General features: G+C 36.7%; 1 protein-coding gene across 1 annotated transcript in view; it reads right to left on the bottom strand.

Moving 5' to 3' along the window:
• Window positions 1–1,412: 1,412 nt before the first annotated feature.
• Window positions 1,413–14,926, bottom strand: part of LOC105489704 (zinc finger protein 430) — a 114,479-nt gene continuing 100,965 nt past the window's right edge. The window contains 1 exon segment of the mRNA XM_071086657.1: window positions 1,413–8,051. Coding sequence (XP_070942758.1) covers window positions 7,286–8,051 — 766 coding nt within the window. The 3' untranslated portion in view covers window positions 1,413–7,285.

Below are 14,926 nucleotides of genomic sequence, written 5' to 3'. Positions count from 1 at the left end.
ATATTATGTTCTACAGAAAAAGTACACATTTTATCTGTCAAGTTAAAATATTTTTAAAACATTATAAAAGAATAATAATGTGTCAAATACTGTGTCTTTGTGATTATATTGGCTAAATAGTATAAAAATGCATAGTTTGGGGACTATTGTCATTTAATTTTTTAGTCATAATCATAGGAACTTTGATATTTAACAGTATGTTCAAAATATTGTTTTACAGAAAAAGTGCACATTTTATCTGTCAAGAGAAAATATTTTTAAAACGTTATAGAATAAGAATGTGTCAAATACTGTCTGTGTCTTTGTGATAATCTTGGCTAAATAGTATCAAAAATATGTATTTTGGGGCTATTATTGTCATTTGTCAGTCATAACCATAGGAACTCTGATATTTAACAGCGTGTTCTGGACCCAGCACATTGCATGGGAGAAGCTTATGTACTTTAGGACTTTTACTTTAAGCTTAGGGCACCTGGAGTTTCTGGTGCTGATGATAATGGTATGAAAGACACTAAAGGGGCAGGTATTGCTTATGGTCCCATGACTGGCCACTCTGTGAACACAGTAAACTAGTTTGCATGCAAAATAACAGAGAATGTTTTAATCCAAAAGCTGTCATGATCTCCAAATGTTTTTCAGAGAAAATGACCCAGGAGTTGGCTATAGCTTGGTGATTAAAAATAAAAACCGTAGACTAAACTTCTCCTACTAAATATATATAAAATAAGATAATCATATAATATATATAAAAATATATAAATAAAAAAATAAGAGAAATTTCTTCAAATTGTAAAATCAATATGGAAAAGATATATTTTTCTAAAGTTTAAATTCAGAGGTCATTTCATTATTTTGCAACCTTTAACACCACGCTTAAAAGATTGTGCATGGAAATGTAAATTGTGCTGTAACTATATCATAGAAAATTAAATTTGTGGCTGGGCACGGTGGCTCACACCTGCAATCCCAGCACTTTGGGAGGTCGAGGCGGGCGTATCACAAGGTCAGGAGATCGAGATCATCCTGGCTAACACGGTGAAACCCTGTCTCTACTAAAAATACAAAAAATTAGACGGGCGTGGTGGCAAGTGCCTGTAGTCCCAGCTACTCGGGAGGCTGAGGCGGGAGAATGGCGTGAACCTGGGAGGCGGAGCTTGCAGTGAGCCGAGATCACACCACTGCACTCCAGCCTGGGAGACAGAGCGAGACTCCATCTCAAAAAAAACAAAAACAAACAAAAAACCCATTAAATTCATTTACTTACTATTAACTCTCTTAAAAATTTAATTTCCATATTTTAAAGCAAGTTTTATGTTTGCCACACTTTGTATAAGAATCTGATAAGATTTTTCTTTTAAAAATAAAGAAAACCAATGCTAATTTAATCCGCTTACCTATGGACAGTGTGTGCCTTTTATCATTTTTTTTTTTTTTTTTTTTTTGAGAGGGAGTTTTGCTCTTGTCCAGGCTGGAGTGCAATGGTGCAATTTCGGCGCACTGCAACCTCCGCCTCCTGGGTTCAAGGGATTCTCCTGCCTCAGCCTCCCAAGTAGCTGGGATTACAGGAATAAGCCACAACATGCGGCTAATTTTGTATTTGTAGTGGACACGGGGTTTCACCATGTTGATCAGGCTGGTCTCGAACTGCTGACCTCAAGTGATCCACTTGTCTGGGCCCCCCAAAGTGCTGAGATTACAGGAGTGAGCCACCACACCTGGCTGCCTTTTATCTTAATTAATTAATCTGAAAGTTATATTGATAAGCAAACTCTCCAGTTAAAATCCATTTTTGAGCGCACTAAAAATAGAATTTTCTCATCAAAATCTAGAAAGTACCATGTGAAATCAAACGAGGTGAAGAGAACAGTGAGAAAACTGTAGCTATAATTCAGAAGAGCTGTGATGCATATAGTTGGAAAATACATAACAGAAACGTATCTGAAGTAGAAAATAAGCAGAATTTCTCTTTTTTTCTGAGGAGTCTTGCTCTGTCACCCAGGCTGTAGTGCAATGGTACAATCTCGGCTCACCACAACCTTTGCCTCCCGGGTTCAAGCAATTCTCCTGCCTAAGCCTCCTGAGTAGCTGGGCTACAGGTGGATGCCACCACGCTCAGCTAATTTTTGTAGTTTTCCTAGAGACCAGGTTTCACCAGGCTGGTCTGAAACTCCTGACCTCAGGTGATCCATCTGCCTCGGCCAGAATTTCTCTATAAATTCAGCACAATTGTTTTATAGTCTGGAAAAAAGGTCCACTCCATATGAAGAATCAATCTTATTTCTTCACCATTGATATTTTTCATCTGAGTTGAAATTACAAACTAACTCCAGCAGGAATACTTATGAATTATTATGGAGCATTGATTACACAGTAAGAACTGTAATATGTTTGCCACATTTATATATAAAAAATCCTCATGACTTATGAAGCATCCCTAGTACTTACCTGAACAAATTGACTCAATAAATAAATATACTCATGTCAATTATAAAAAGTGAAAGGAACAATCACTAAAGAAAACTCAAAACTTATTGTTCTCTCCTTAAAAGAAAAAAATCAACTGCTCTAAGTAAAATGTAACTTAATACATTACTTTTGGAATTACATCTAAAAATTATTTTGTGTGCACTACATTTCATACAATTCTTATAATCACAGACCAGTTCATATAATACTTCCTAAACTATAAAACAAAAAAATATGTAAGAAACAAAGTATGGGTCTAGCATGAGTATCAGGCAAGTATATACAGACAGTTTGCATGAAAAGATTCAGAACTGTAAGTCATGGATTGTACAGTAATAAATTCAATACAAAGCACAAAGTATACATTTGCTTTTGGTATTTTTTAGGTTTTTAGTTTTATAGTAGTCACCTTATTAAAATGATTTACCATATTATTCTTTTCTTTTGAAAATAGTTACAAACTCACACACACACACGCACACTTATTCCATAATTTTCTTACATCTAAAGTTTGTCTTTAGACTAATATATATTTAACTCTATGTGAATCAAAAAGTCTGTGTGTGTGCAGGCAGACAGGCCACATGTTCAAAGAAAAATATATAGCAAATTTGAAAAAATATTAAGAGTTTAGAAATGAATTTTTGCTCATATATAATTTTTATTACAACCATAAAAATAACCCTATGGTAAATAACAATTTAATTGTTTATTTTAAAATTTTTAAAAAGTGGCTGGGCGCGGTGGCTCACGCCTGTAATCCCAGCACTTTGGGAGGCTGAGGTGGGTGGACCACAAGATCAGGAGATCAAGACTATCCTGGTCAACACAGTGAAACCCCGTCTCTACTAAAAATACAAAAGTAGCCGGGCATGGTGGTGGGTGCCTGTAGTCCCAGCTGCTTGGGAGGCTGAGGCAGGAGAATGGTGTGAACCCGGGAGGTGAAGCTTGCAGCGAGCCGAGATGGCGCCACTGCACTCCAGCCAGGACAACAGAGCGAGATGCCGTCTCAAAAAAATAAATAAAAATAAAAATAAAAAATAAAAAAAAGTGTAGAATTGGATTCTTTGTAAAACAAAGGAGAAATGTTACAGGTGAAGGATGCCTCACTTAACCCTGATATTATAATATATTGTATTCTTGTATTAAAATATGCCATATAGTGCACATATACTCATGTACCCACCAAAATCAAAATAAATTTAAATGATTAAAAACAAAATAAAAATTTAACCTACAGAAATATTAACTTATTTGCAGTTTAAAGCCACTGGCAAAAAAAAAAATTACTACAGATGTTAATCCATCATGTTACTAAATAGCATATTGTTACATCTTTTACCTATACCCTTGAGTAAGGTGGAAGAGGGTAAAGTTTGTGGTATAAAAATGCTTCATTGAATGCACAATAGTATTTAACATGTTAAAAATGTTAAGGTAAACTATTAACTTCATACAATCTAAAATTTTAAAAAATGTACTGCATCTTATCATATAAAAGTACAATAAGTACGATAATATACTACTAAATTTAATTTTAAAAATTAAACGTTTTTTCATAATGCAGAATTACTCTGAACACCAACCTCATGCATCACTCAATATTATAAGTTAACTCCAAAGAGCCTCTCCACTTATATTTTCACTATGCATCTTACATTCTAATGTCTTTACTTTTCAATAGAAAAGATCACAAATAATGCCCACCTAGTAAAAAAGAATCTCTTGCCAGCAGTGGCTCATGCCTGTAATCCCAGCACCTCGGGAGGCCGAGGTGGGTGGATCACGATGTCAGGAGTTCGAGACCAGCCTGGCCAACACGATGACATCCTGTCTCTACTAAAAATACAAAAATTAGCTGGGTGTGGTGGTGTGCACCTGTAATCTCAGTTACTCGGGAGGCTGAGGCAGGAGAATCGCTTGAAACTGGAAGTCGAATGTTGCAGTGAGCCAAGATCACACCACTGCACTCCAGTCTGGGTGAAAGAGCGAAACTCCATCTCAATAAACAGAACAAAACAAAAAAAGAATTTCTCATATCTTTGATACAGCAACAATTGATCCCATACTTTCACACACGAATCCAATAGGAATGAAGAAACAGCAGGAAACTATTTCAGAGTTGAATGACATCATTATTTACTTTTCAGAAAAATCTGTAATATTTTTCAAGAAATAAAGTATACTTTGAATGTAATTGTAACTGTAAAAAACCTTCTGATCCTCGTAAAGTCATATACAAATAATTTTTCTACCTTTAATTTTCTATACTCAGCCCTCTGATTTAGTATATCTGACACGTCAGTGCCTTATGTATTTCTACCGCAAATTCTCTGATATTTACACAGACTTAATTATGGATTAAATATTTTTTACTTTTACTGCATCTGCAAAAACATATTCTAGTATGAACTTTTTGTGTGTGTGCGTATTACAAATTTTTACTCTCTATTTACATACCTTAGGTTCAGTGCTTAATAACGTTAGTAGCTTTGCTATGTGATCTGTTTGATGAAATATTGATTGGGGTAAGTATTCCCAGACCATCTTAGGGCATTCTGTTAATATGTTCTGTTCTTTTCCCCTCCCTGCCAGGATTTCACATTTCATCTTAAAGGATTCATTGGTTCACTTCTACTATGTAAAAATATCTTTATATCTTATATTCCCATTGTTACAATAAAAGTTTATATTATAGCAGTTGATATGCAAAGTATGTGTTAAGCAAATTGCATATTAGATGTTTTATTCAAATGTCAAAGTAAAACTTTGTCAGTTAAACAGCTCATAACAATACCAATAAATTTCAAGTTGTCAAATTGTATGTATTGTTAAGATTTATGTCCCAATACAGGGGCAGCAATCTTTTTAAAAGCCACAGAGTATCAAAATGGTTGTCTAATAACTGAAACATATGTAGCCTTCTAGCTATGTAGCAACAATTGCCACTTGATGTTTTCCTGCATCCTATTTTCTTTTTTCCAAGGTAGGTATTTTGACAGAAGTGACAAATCTCATCTTTTAAAAATTAAAATCACGATGTTTAATAAAACATGTTTAATGTTACTTAGAATCGATGTGATGAATTTATTGTTTTCTTTTTTTTTTTTTTTTGAGACAGAGTCTCGCTCTGTTGCCCAGGCTGGAGTGCAGTGGTGCAATCTCGGCTCACTGCAAGCTCTGCCTCCCTGGTTCACACCATTCTCCTGCCTCAGCCTCCCGAGTAGCTGGGACTACAGGTGCCCGCCACCACACTCAGTTAATTTTTTGTATTTTTTGGTAGAGACGGGGTTTCACCATGTTAGCCAGGATTATCTTGATCTCCTGACCTCGTGATCTGCTTGCCTCGACCTCCCAAAGTGCTGGGATTACAGGCGTGAGCCACCACGCCCAGCCATGGACTCTCGTTTTCTAAGCTGTAGTTTTTGAAAGAGTGTTTTTCCAAATTTATCACATATTTGCACGATTTTTCTTCAACATGAATTCCCTGATATTGAACAATGTGTGAGAAACTGCTTCAGAGTTTTTCCTCTACAAAAAATGTCTACAATAAGATCTATGAAACAAATAAAGGCACTACAACCCTCTTTATATTTGTAATGTTCATCTTCAAAATAAATACTCTTCACTGTAAAAGTTTGTATTTTCTTTTCTTTTCTTTTTTTTATTGATGTTGTCTTGCTCTGTGGCCCAGGCTAGAGTGCAGTGGTGTAATCTCAGCTCACTGCAACCTCTCCCTCCCTGAGTTCAAGTGATTCTCCTGCCTCAGCCTCTTGAGTAGCTAGGATTACAGGCATCACAACCATGCCCGGCTAATTGTTATATTTTTAGTAGAGATGGGGTTTCAGTATCTTGGATAGGCTGGTCTCAAACTCCTGACCTCGTGATCCACCTGCCTTGGCCTACCAAAGTGTTGGGATTACAGGCCTGAGCCACCGTGCCTAGTCAAAAGCTTGTATTTTCTGAAAGATCTTTTGACAGTAATTGTACATATAATGATTTTATTAAGTATGAACTCTCTAGTGTTAAGACATGAACATATATTAATGACTTTTTCAGTCTTTATGTTTGCATAATTTATCTCAAGTATAAATGCTTTCCTGTGCAATAAGGTGTGAGCATTGGTTAAGTTTTGCCACATTGTTCACACATGTAGGTGTTTTCTCTAGTATGAATTATCTTACCTACAATCAAATGTGACAACAATTTAAAGGCTTTGTCTCATTCTTCAGATTTCTAAGATTTCTCACCAGCATAATTTCTTTTATGGTTAGAAAAGTTTGAGGTGTTGTCAAGAGCATTGTCACATCTTTCTTGTTTGTAGAATTTCTTTCCAGTATAAATTATCTTATGTCTGTTAAGAATTGAAAGCTTGTTAAAGGCTTTGCCATGTTTTTCACCCTCATAGGGTTTCTGTACAGTATGAATTTTTTTAATGCTTAGTAAGAGTTTGAGGACTGGTTAAAGGCTTTGCCACATTCTTCACATTTGTAGAGTTTCTCTCCAGTGTGAATTATTTTCTTCAATAAGATTCAAGGACTGGTTGAAAGCATTGCAATATTCTTCACAGTTATGAGGTTTCTTTCCGGGATGAATTTTCCTTTTTTTTTTTTTTTTTTTTGTGACAGAGTCTTGCCTTGTGGCCCAGGCTGGAGTAGAATGGCACGATCTTGGCTCACTGCAAACTGTGCCCCCTGGGTTCAAATGATTCTCCTGCTTCTGCCTCCTGAGTAGCTGGGATTACAGGTGCCCGCCACCACACCCAGCGAATTTTTGTATTTTTAGTAGAGACAGGGTTTCACCATGTGCCAGGCTGGTCTCAAACTCCTGACCTTGCGATCTGCTCGCCTCGTCCTCTCAATGTGCTGGGATTACAGGCGTGAGCCACCACGTCCTGCTGAATTTTCTTATGTTTAGTAAGAGTTGAGGACTGGTTAAAGGTTTTACCACATTCTCCACGTTTGTGAGATTTCTTTCCAGTATGAATTATGTTATGTTTAGCAAGGTTTGAGGATCGGTTAAAAGCTTTGCCACATTCTTCACATTTGTAGGGTCTCTCTCCAGTGTGAATTCTCTTATGTGTAGTAAGGTTTGAGGATCGGTTAAAAGCTTTGCCACATTCTTCACATTTGTGGAGTTTCTCTCCAGTATGAATTATCTTATGTTTCCTAAGGTTTGAGGATTGGTTAAAAGCTTTGCCACATTCTTCACATTTGTAAGGTTTCTCTCCAGTATGAATTATCTTATGTGTAGTAAGGTGTGAGGAATGGCAGAAGGCTTTGCCACATTCTTCACATCTGTAGGGTTTCTCTCCAGTATGAATCATCTTATGTGTGGTAAGGGTTGAAGAGTGCTTAAAAGCTTTGCCACATTCTTTACATTTGAAGGGTTTCTCTCCAGTATGAATTCTCTTGTGTCTAGTAAGGGTTGAGAACCGCGTAAAGACTTTGTCACATTCTTCGCATTGGTAAGAATTCTCTCTAATATGAATTCTTTTATGTTGACTTAGGTGTAAAAGCATGCAAAACGATTTGTCACATTTTTTACATTTGAAAGGTTTCTTTCCAGTATGTCTTGTCTTATGTCTATTTGAATTTAAATTTTCATGAAAGACTTTTATATATTTATCACATTGAAATATTTTGCTCTGGGTAGTTGTCAAACACTGGTTTAGTTCATTATAACCTTCTTTGTGCACCTTACACTCATCCACACTTGTGGAAACTTTTCTTAATTGTAAATTCTCATGTTCACATTTTCTGTATCTTCTCAGTATCACTTGTTGGAAAGAATCTTTTATGTCTTGCTCTGGCCAAAGGTCTTTGGTAAAATAAGAACACATAGCTGAAAGAAATAAAAACAACAAATTATTCAATTTACTAGACTCTGATAAACATACTTTACAAATCTAACCTATATTATACAAACTACATAAGCAAGATGCCATAATAAAATACCACAGGCCCTAAATCCTTCATAGACATAAAAATGTAATAAAAACATACTGACCAAAATACATGAGGAAAACTTATAAATAACTGTGTAAATTTCCCCAGGTGAGTACACAGGTGAGTACACAAGAATGCAAAGACACAGAAGAAAAAGAAAAGTCTGTTACATTTATCCAACACAGTTCTTCCTACTCCCCAATATAACATAGTGCCTTTCCACATAAATTGCTAACTTTTGGTTTCTTTTTTAGTAAACAAATACAATACTGGCACATATATCTACATTACTTGCTACTAGAGGCCTTTCCAGAAACTGGTCTCCCATAACATAAAGTGCTGAAAAAAATGGTGGTATATTTTGGAATTACAGTTTGGGTCTGCTGAGACCAACAGTAAATGTTACAGCAGCAGAGAGACTGCAGTACAACAGACAGAAAACAGATATAGCAAATGGTTACTGATTAAGATGAAGCAGAAATAAACTCCTTTAACTAAAATGTAAACACAAAATTTTAGACAAGATACATTCTAAGAACATGTTTGAGAATCTCCCAGGATCCGAGATAATTGTTTTCAGACTATGCCAGGAGAAAGCTACATGATAAAAATTGTGTCAGGTAGCTTTATTTAATGCCCGAATTTTAATCAAAGATTACAATGAATACAAAATAGGGCAAAATGGTTCTATCAAAAACATAAAATTGTCAGAAAGAAACCAAAAAAAAGTATATACTAATTTTAAAAATTAAAAATAAACTGAATACTCAATGAGTAAATTAGGAATACAGAGAACTACAGAAAATCAGAAAAAACTGAAGAAAAAAATATTCAAAATATCCAAAAAACAAATTGTAAAAGGTAAAAAATATCAAAAGAAAATATAACTCAAAAATTCTGAAAGAAAAAATAATGTCAAAATGAAGAAGCTCAACAAACAATTAGGATACACACAAAGATATTTATAACAAACACATATATAAGCACAATTTCAAAAGCCACAGACAAGAAGAGAACGGAGCTGCAAGATAAAAATGGTGTGTCATTTACAAGCATAGTCTCATAAGATAGTCAGTCAACTGTCAACAAAACCTTTGCAGGCTAGAAGGAAACTGTGTGATATAGTCAAAGTCCTTAAAAAAATAGCTATCAAGTCAGAATAATAACAGTCCTGCCAAATAAAAAGAAAGAAACCTTCAAAAACAACCAAATTCTGAAAAAATATATTGGCACTTCATATGCCCTAAACATAAAAGATGCGGAAAGCAGTTGCTTCTACTGAAAATAATATGATTAAACAAAATAATTTTATAAATAATTATATCATATACATTATTTTCTGGGGAAAAAAATGCACATACACAAAAATGGAATTTCTTAGCATTATAATAATATGGCACAAAAACATTTTTAATTATTCTCTAAAATTTGAAAGGTAAAAGAATAGAAATAATTATAAACATTTGTTAATGAATATACAACAAAATATATGATTAGCAACATCAATGACAAATTTGAGGGCAGATATGAGAAAAAATTTATGAATCCAGCTGAAGTTCATTTTTTACCAGATTAAAATACACTGTTGTAGCTTTTAGAGGTTTTATGTAATTCTCAATACACTATCAAGAATATATCTGTATAGATACACAAAACAAAGTAAGAAAGAAGTAAAAGCATATCAAGATAAGTATTTTTAGACACAAAGAAAAAGAGAAAATGAGGAACAAAGATACAAGAATCAAATAAAACAATAAAATAACATTACTAAGTCTTCATAAGCGGAGAAAAATAAAATTCTTTTCAGAGAAGCAAATGCTGAAGGAATACATGACCACCAGGCCTGCCTTACTAGATAGAGCTATGAAAGAAGGAATAAATATGGAAAGAGAAAAACCATTACCAGCCACTGCAAAAACACAGTGAAGTACAAAGATGAACGATGCTATAAAACAACTACATCAATGACTCTGCAAAATAAGCAGCTAGCACCACTTGGATAGAATCAAAATCACACATAACAATATTAACCTTAAATGTAATAGGTTGAATGCCTCAATTGAAAGACACAGAAGGGCAAGCTGGATAGAGTCATGACCCATTTGTGTGCTGTATTCAAGAGACCTATTTCACATAAAAAGACAAGTGTAGGCTCAAAGTAAAGGAATGGAGGAAAATTGACAAAGCACATAAAAGCAGAAAAAAAAGCAAGGGTTGCAATCATAGTTCCTTTTTTATTTTTGAGACGGTGCCTCACTCTGTTACCCAGTTGGAGTGCAGTGGTGCGATCTCAGCTCACTGCAAGTTCCACCTCCTGGGTTCATACCATTCTCCTGCCTCAGCCTCCCGAGTAGCTGGGACTACAGGCGCCCGCCACCACTCTCAGGTAATTTTTTGTATTTTTAGTAGAGACAGGGTTTCACTGTGTTAGCCAGGATGGTCTTGATCTCCTGACCTCACGATCTGCCTGCCTTGGCCTCCCAAAGTGCTGGGATTACAGGTGTGAGCCACCACGCCCGGCCTGCAATCATAGTTTCTGACAAAACAAACTTTAAATCAACAAAGGTCAAAAAAGACAAAGAAGTGCATTACATAATAGTAAAGAGATCAATTCAAGGAGCACCCGGATTCATAAAACACATTCTTAGAGAACTATAAAGAGACTTAGACTTCCATATAATAATAGTGAGAGACTTTAATGCCCCTCTGTTAATATTAGACAGATCATTGAGACAGAAAAGTAACAAGGCTTGAACTCAGTCACAAACAACACAATGCACATTCTTCTAAGTTCCACATGGCACTTACTCTAAAATTGATCACATGGCTGGGCATGGTGGCTCATCTTGTAATCCTAGCACTTTCGGAGGCCAAGGTGGGTGGATTGCCTGAGCTCAGGAGTTCAAGTCCAGCCTGGGGAACATGGTGAAACCCCATCTCTACTAAAAATACAAAAAATTAGCCAGGCGTGGCAGCATGCGCCTGTAATCCCAGCTACTCAAGAGGCTGAGACAGGAGAATGGCTTGAACCCGGGAGGTGGAGGTTGCAGTGAGCTGAGATCGTGCTATCGCACTCCAGCCTGGGCAACAGAGCGAGACTCTCAAGACAAAAAAAAAAAAAGAAAGAAAAGAAAAAAATTGATAACATAATTGGAAGTGAAACACTTCTCAGCAAATGCAAAAGAACTGTTATCATAACATTCTCTCAGACTGCAATGAAATCAAATTAAAACTAAAGAGTAAGAAACTCACCAGGCATGTGATGGCTCAGTAATCCCAGCACTTTTTTTTTTGAAACAGAGTCTGGCTCTGTCGCCAGGCTGGAGTGCAGTAGTGCAATCTTGGCTCGCTGCAACCTCTGCCTCCTGGCTTCAAGTGATTCTCCTGCCTCAGCCACCCGAGTAGCTGAAACTACAGGCATGCGTCACCACACCCGGCTAATTTTTTGTATTTTTAGTAGAGATGGGGTTTCACCATGTTGGCCAGGATGGTCTCAGTTAGAGGCCAAGGTGGGTGGATCACTAGAGGTCAGGATTCGAGACCAGCCTGGCAAACATGGTGAAACATACCATCTCTGCTAAAAATACAAAATATTAGCCGGGCGTGGTGGTGGGTGCCTGTAATCCCAGCTACTCGGGAGGCTGAGGCAGGAGACTCACTTGAACCTGGGTGGCGGAGGTTGCAGTGAGCCGAGATCATGCCACTGCACTCCAGCCTGGGTGACAAGAGAAGAACTCTGTCTCAAAAAAAAAAAAAAAATCAGAAATCAAAAAATTATTTAAAACCAATGAGAATGAAGAGACAATGTACCAGAATCTCTGGCACACAGCTAAAGCAGTGTTAATGGGGAAATTTATAACACTAAATACCCAAATGAAAAAGCCAGAAAGACCTCAAATGGACACCCTAACATCACAACTAAAGGAACGAGAAAACCAAGAGCAAACAAACCTTAAAGCTAGCAGAAGATAAGAAATAACCAGATTCAGACTGGAAATGAAGGACACAGAGACACAAAAAAACCCTTCAAAAAAAAAAAAAAAAATCAATGAATCCAGGAGATGTTATTTTGACAAAATTAATAAAATAGATGCTAGCTAGACTAATAAAGAAAATAGAGATGAATGAAATAGACAATAAAAAATGATAAAAGGGATATCACCATTGACCCCATAGAAATAAAAACAACCTTTGGAAAGTACTACAAACACCTCTATGCACAAAAACTGGAAAACCTAGAAGAAATGGATAAATTCCTGGACACATCCATCCTTTCAAGTCTGAACAGGAAGAAATTGAATCCCTGAAAAGACCAATAACAAGTTCTGAAATACAGGCGGTAACAAATAGTCAATAGCCTACCAACCATAAAAAGTCCAGGACCGGATGAATTTATAGCTGAATTCTACCAGAGGTACAAAGAAGATCTGGTACCATTTCTTCTGAAACTATTCCAAATGACAGAAAAGGAGGGGCCTCTCCTTAACTCATTCTATGAGACCAGCATCATCCTGATATCAAGACCTGGCAGATATACAACAAAAAAACAGAAGAAAACAAACAAAAAAGCCTTCAAGCCAATATCCCTGATAAACATCAGTACAAAAATTCTCAATAAAATACTTGCAAACTGAATCCAGCAACATATCAAAAAGCTTATCCACCACAATCAAGTCAGCTTTATTCCCAGGATGCAAGGCTGGTTCAACATACAAAAATCGATAAACATAATTCATCACATAAACAGATTTAAAGACAAAAACCACATGATTATCTCAATAGACGCAGAAAAAGCCTTCGATCAAATTCAACATCCCTTCACGTTAAAAACTCTCAATAAACTAGGTATTCACGGAACATACCTCAAAATAATATGAACTCTCTATGACAAACCCACAGCCAATATCACACTAAAAGAGCAAAAACTGGAAGCATTCCCCTTGAAAACTAGCACTAGACAAGGATGCCCTCTCACCACTCCTATTTAACATAGTATTGGAAGTTCTGGCCAGGGAAATCAGGCAAGAGAAATAAATAAGCGGTATTCAAACAGGAAGTCAAACTTCTGTCTGCAGAAGCTTGCAGATGACATGTTTGCAGACGACACAATCCTGGATCTAGAAAGCCCCATTGTCTCTTCCCAAAATCTTCTTCACCTAATAAGCAACTTCAGCAAAGCCTCAGGATACAAAATCAATAGGCAAAAATCACAAGCATTTCAATACACCAACAATAAACAAGCAGAGAGCCAAATCATGAATAAACTCCCATTCACAATTGCTACGAAGAGAATAAAGGAATACAGCTAACAAGGGAAGTGATATACCTCTTCAAGGAGAACTACAAACCACTGCACAAGAAAACCAGAGAGGACACAAACAAATGAAAAAGACAGAATCAATATTGTAAAAATGGCCATACTGCTTGAAGTAATTTATAGATTCCATGCTATTCTGACTAAACTACCACTGACATTCTTTACAGAATTGGAAAAAAAACTACTTTAAAATTCATATGAAACCCCGAAAGACCCCTCATAGCCAAGAGAATCCTAAGCAAAAAGAACAAAGCTGGAGGCATCATGATATCCAACTTCAAACTATGCTACAAGGCTATAGTAACCAAAGCTGCCTGGTACTGGTATAAAAACAGACACATAGGCTGGGTGCAGTGGCTCATGCCTGTAATCCCAGCACTTTGGGAGGCCGAGGCAGGTGAATCACGTGGTCAGGAGATCGAGACCATCCTGGCTAACACGGTGAAACCCCGTCTCTACTAAAAAATACAAAAAACTAGCCAGGCGAGGTGGCGGGCGCCTGTAGTCCCAGCTACTTGGGAGGCTGAGGCAGGAGAATCGCTTGAACCCTGAAGGCGGATCATGAGGTCAGGAGATCGAGACCATCCTGGCTAACATGGTGAAACCCGTCTCTACTAAAGAAAATACAAAAAATTAGCCGGGTATGGTGGCGGGTGCCTGTAGTCCCAGCTACTCGGGAGGCTGAGGCAGGAGAATGGCATGAACTCAGGAGGCGGAGCTTGCAGTGAGCTGAGATCACACCACTGCACTCCAGCCTGGGTGACAGAGCGAGACTCCGTCTCAAAAAACAAACTAACAATAAAAACAGACACGTAGACCAATGGAACAGAGTAGAGAACTCAGAAGTAAGACTGCATATCTACAACCATCTGATCTTTGAAAAACCTGACAAAAACAAGAAATGAGAACAGGATTCCCTTTTAATAAATGGTGCTGGGAGAACTAGCCAGCCATAGACAGAAAATTGAAACTGGACCCCCTTTCTTACACTTACACAAAAATTAACTCAAGATGAATTGAAGACTTAAATTTGAAACCCAAAACTACAAGAACCCTAAAATAAAATTTAGGTAATACCATTCAGGACATAGGCATGGGCAAAGATTTCATGATGAAAGTGTCAAAAGCAATTGCAACAAAAGCAAACATTGACAAATGGTATCAATTAAAGAGTTTCTGCACAGCAAAAGAAATT

This window comes from Macaca nemestrina, chromosome 20 (assembly GCF_043159975.1).
Source record: "Macaca nemestrina isolate mMacNem1 chromosome 20, mMacNem.hap1, whole genome shotgun sequence".
Lineage (NCBI taxonomy): Eukaryota > Metazoa > Chordata > Mammalia > Primates > Cercopithecidae > Macaca > Macaca nemestrina.
The sequence above is the reverse complement of the archived record's forward strand: the minus strand, read 5'-3'. Positions and strand labels throughout refer to the sequence as shown.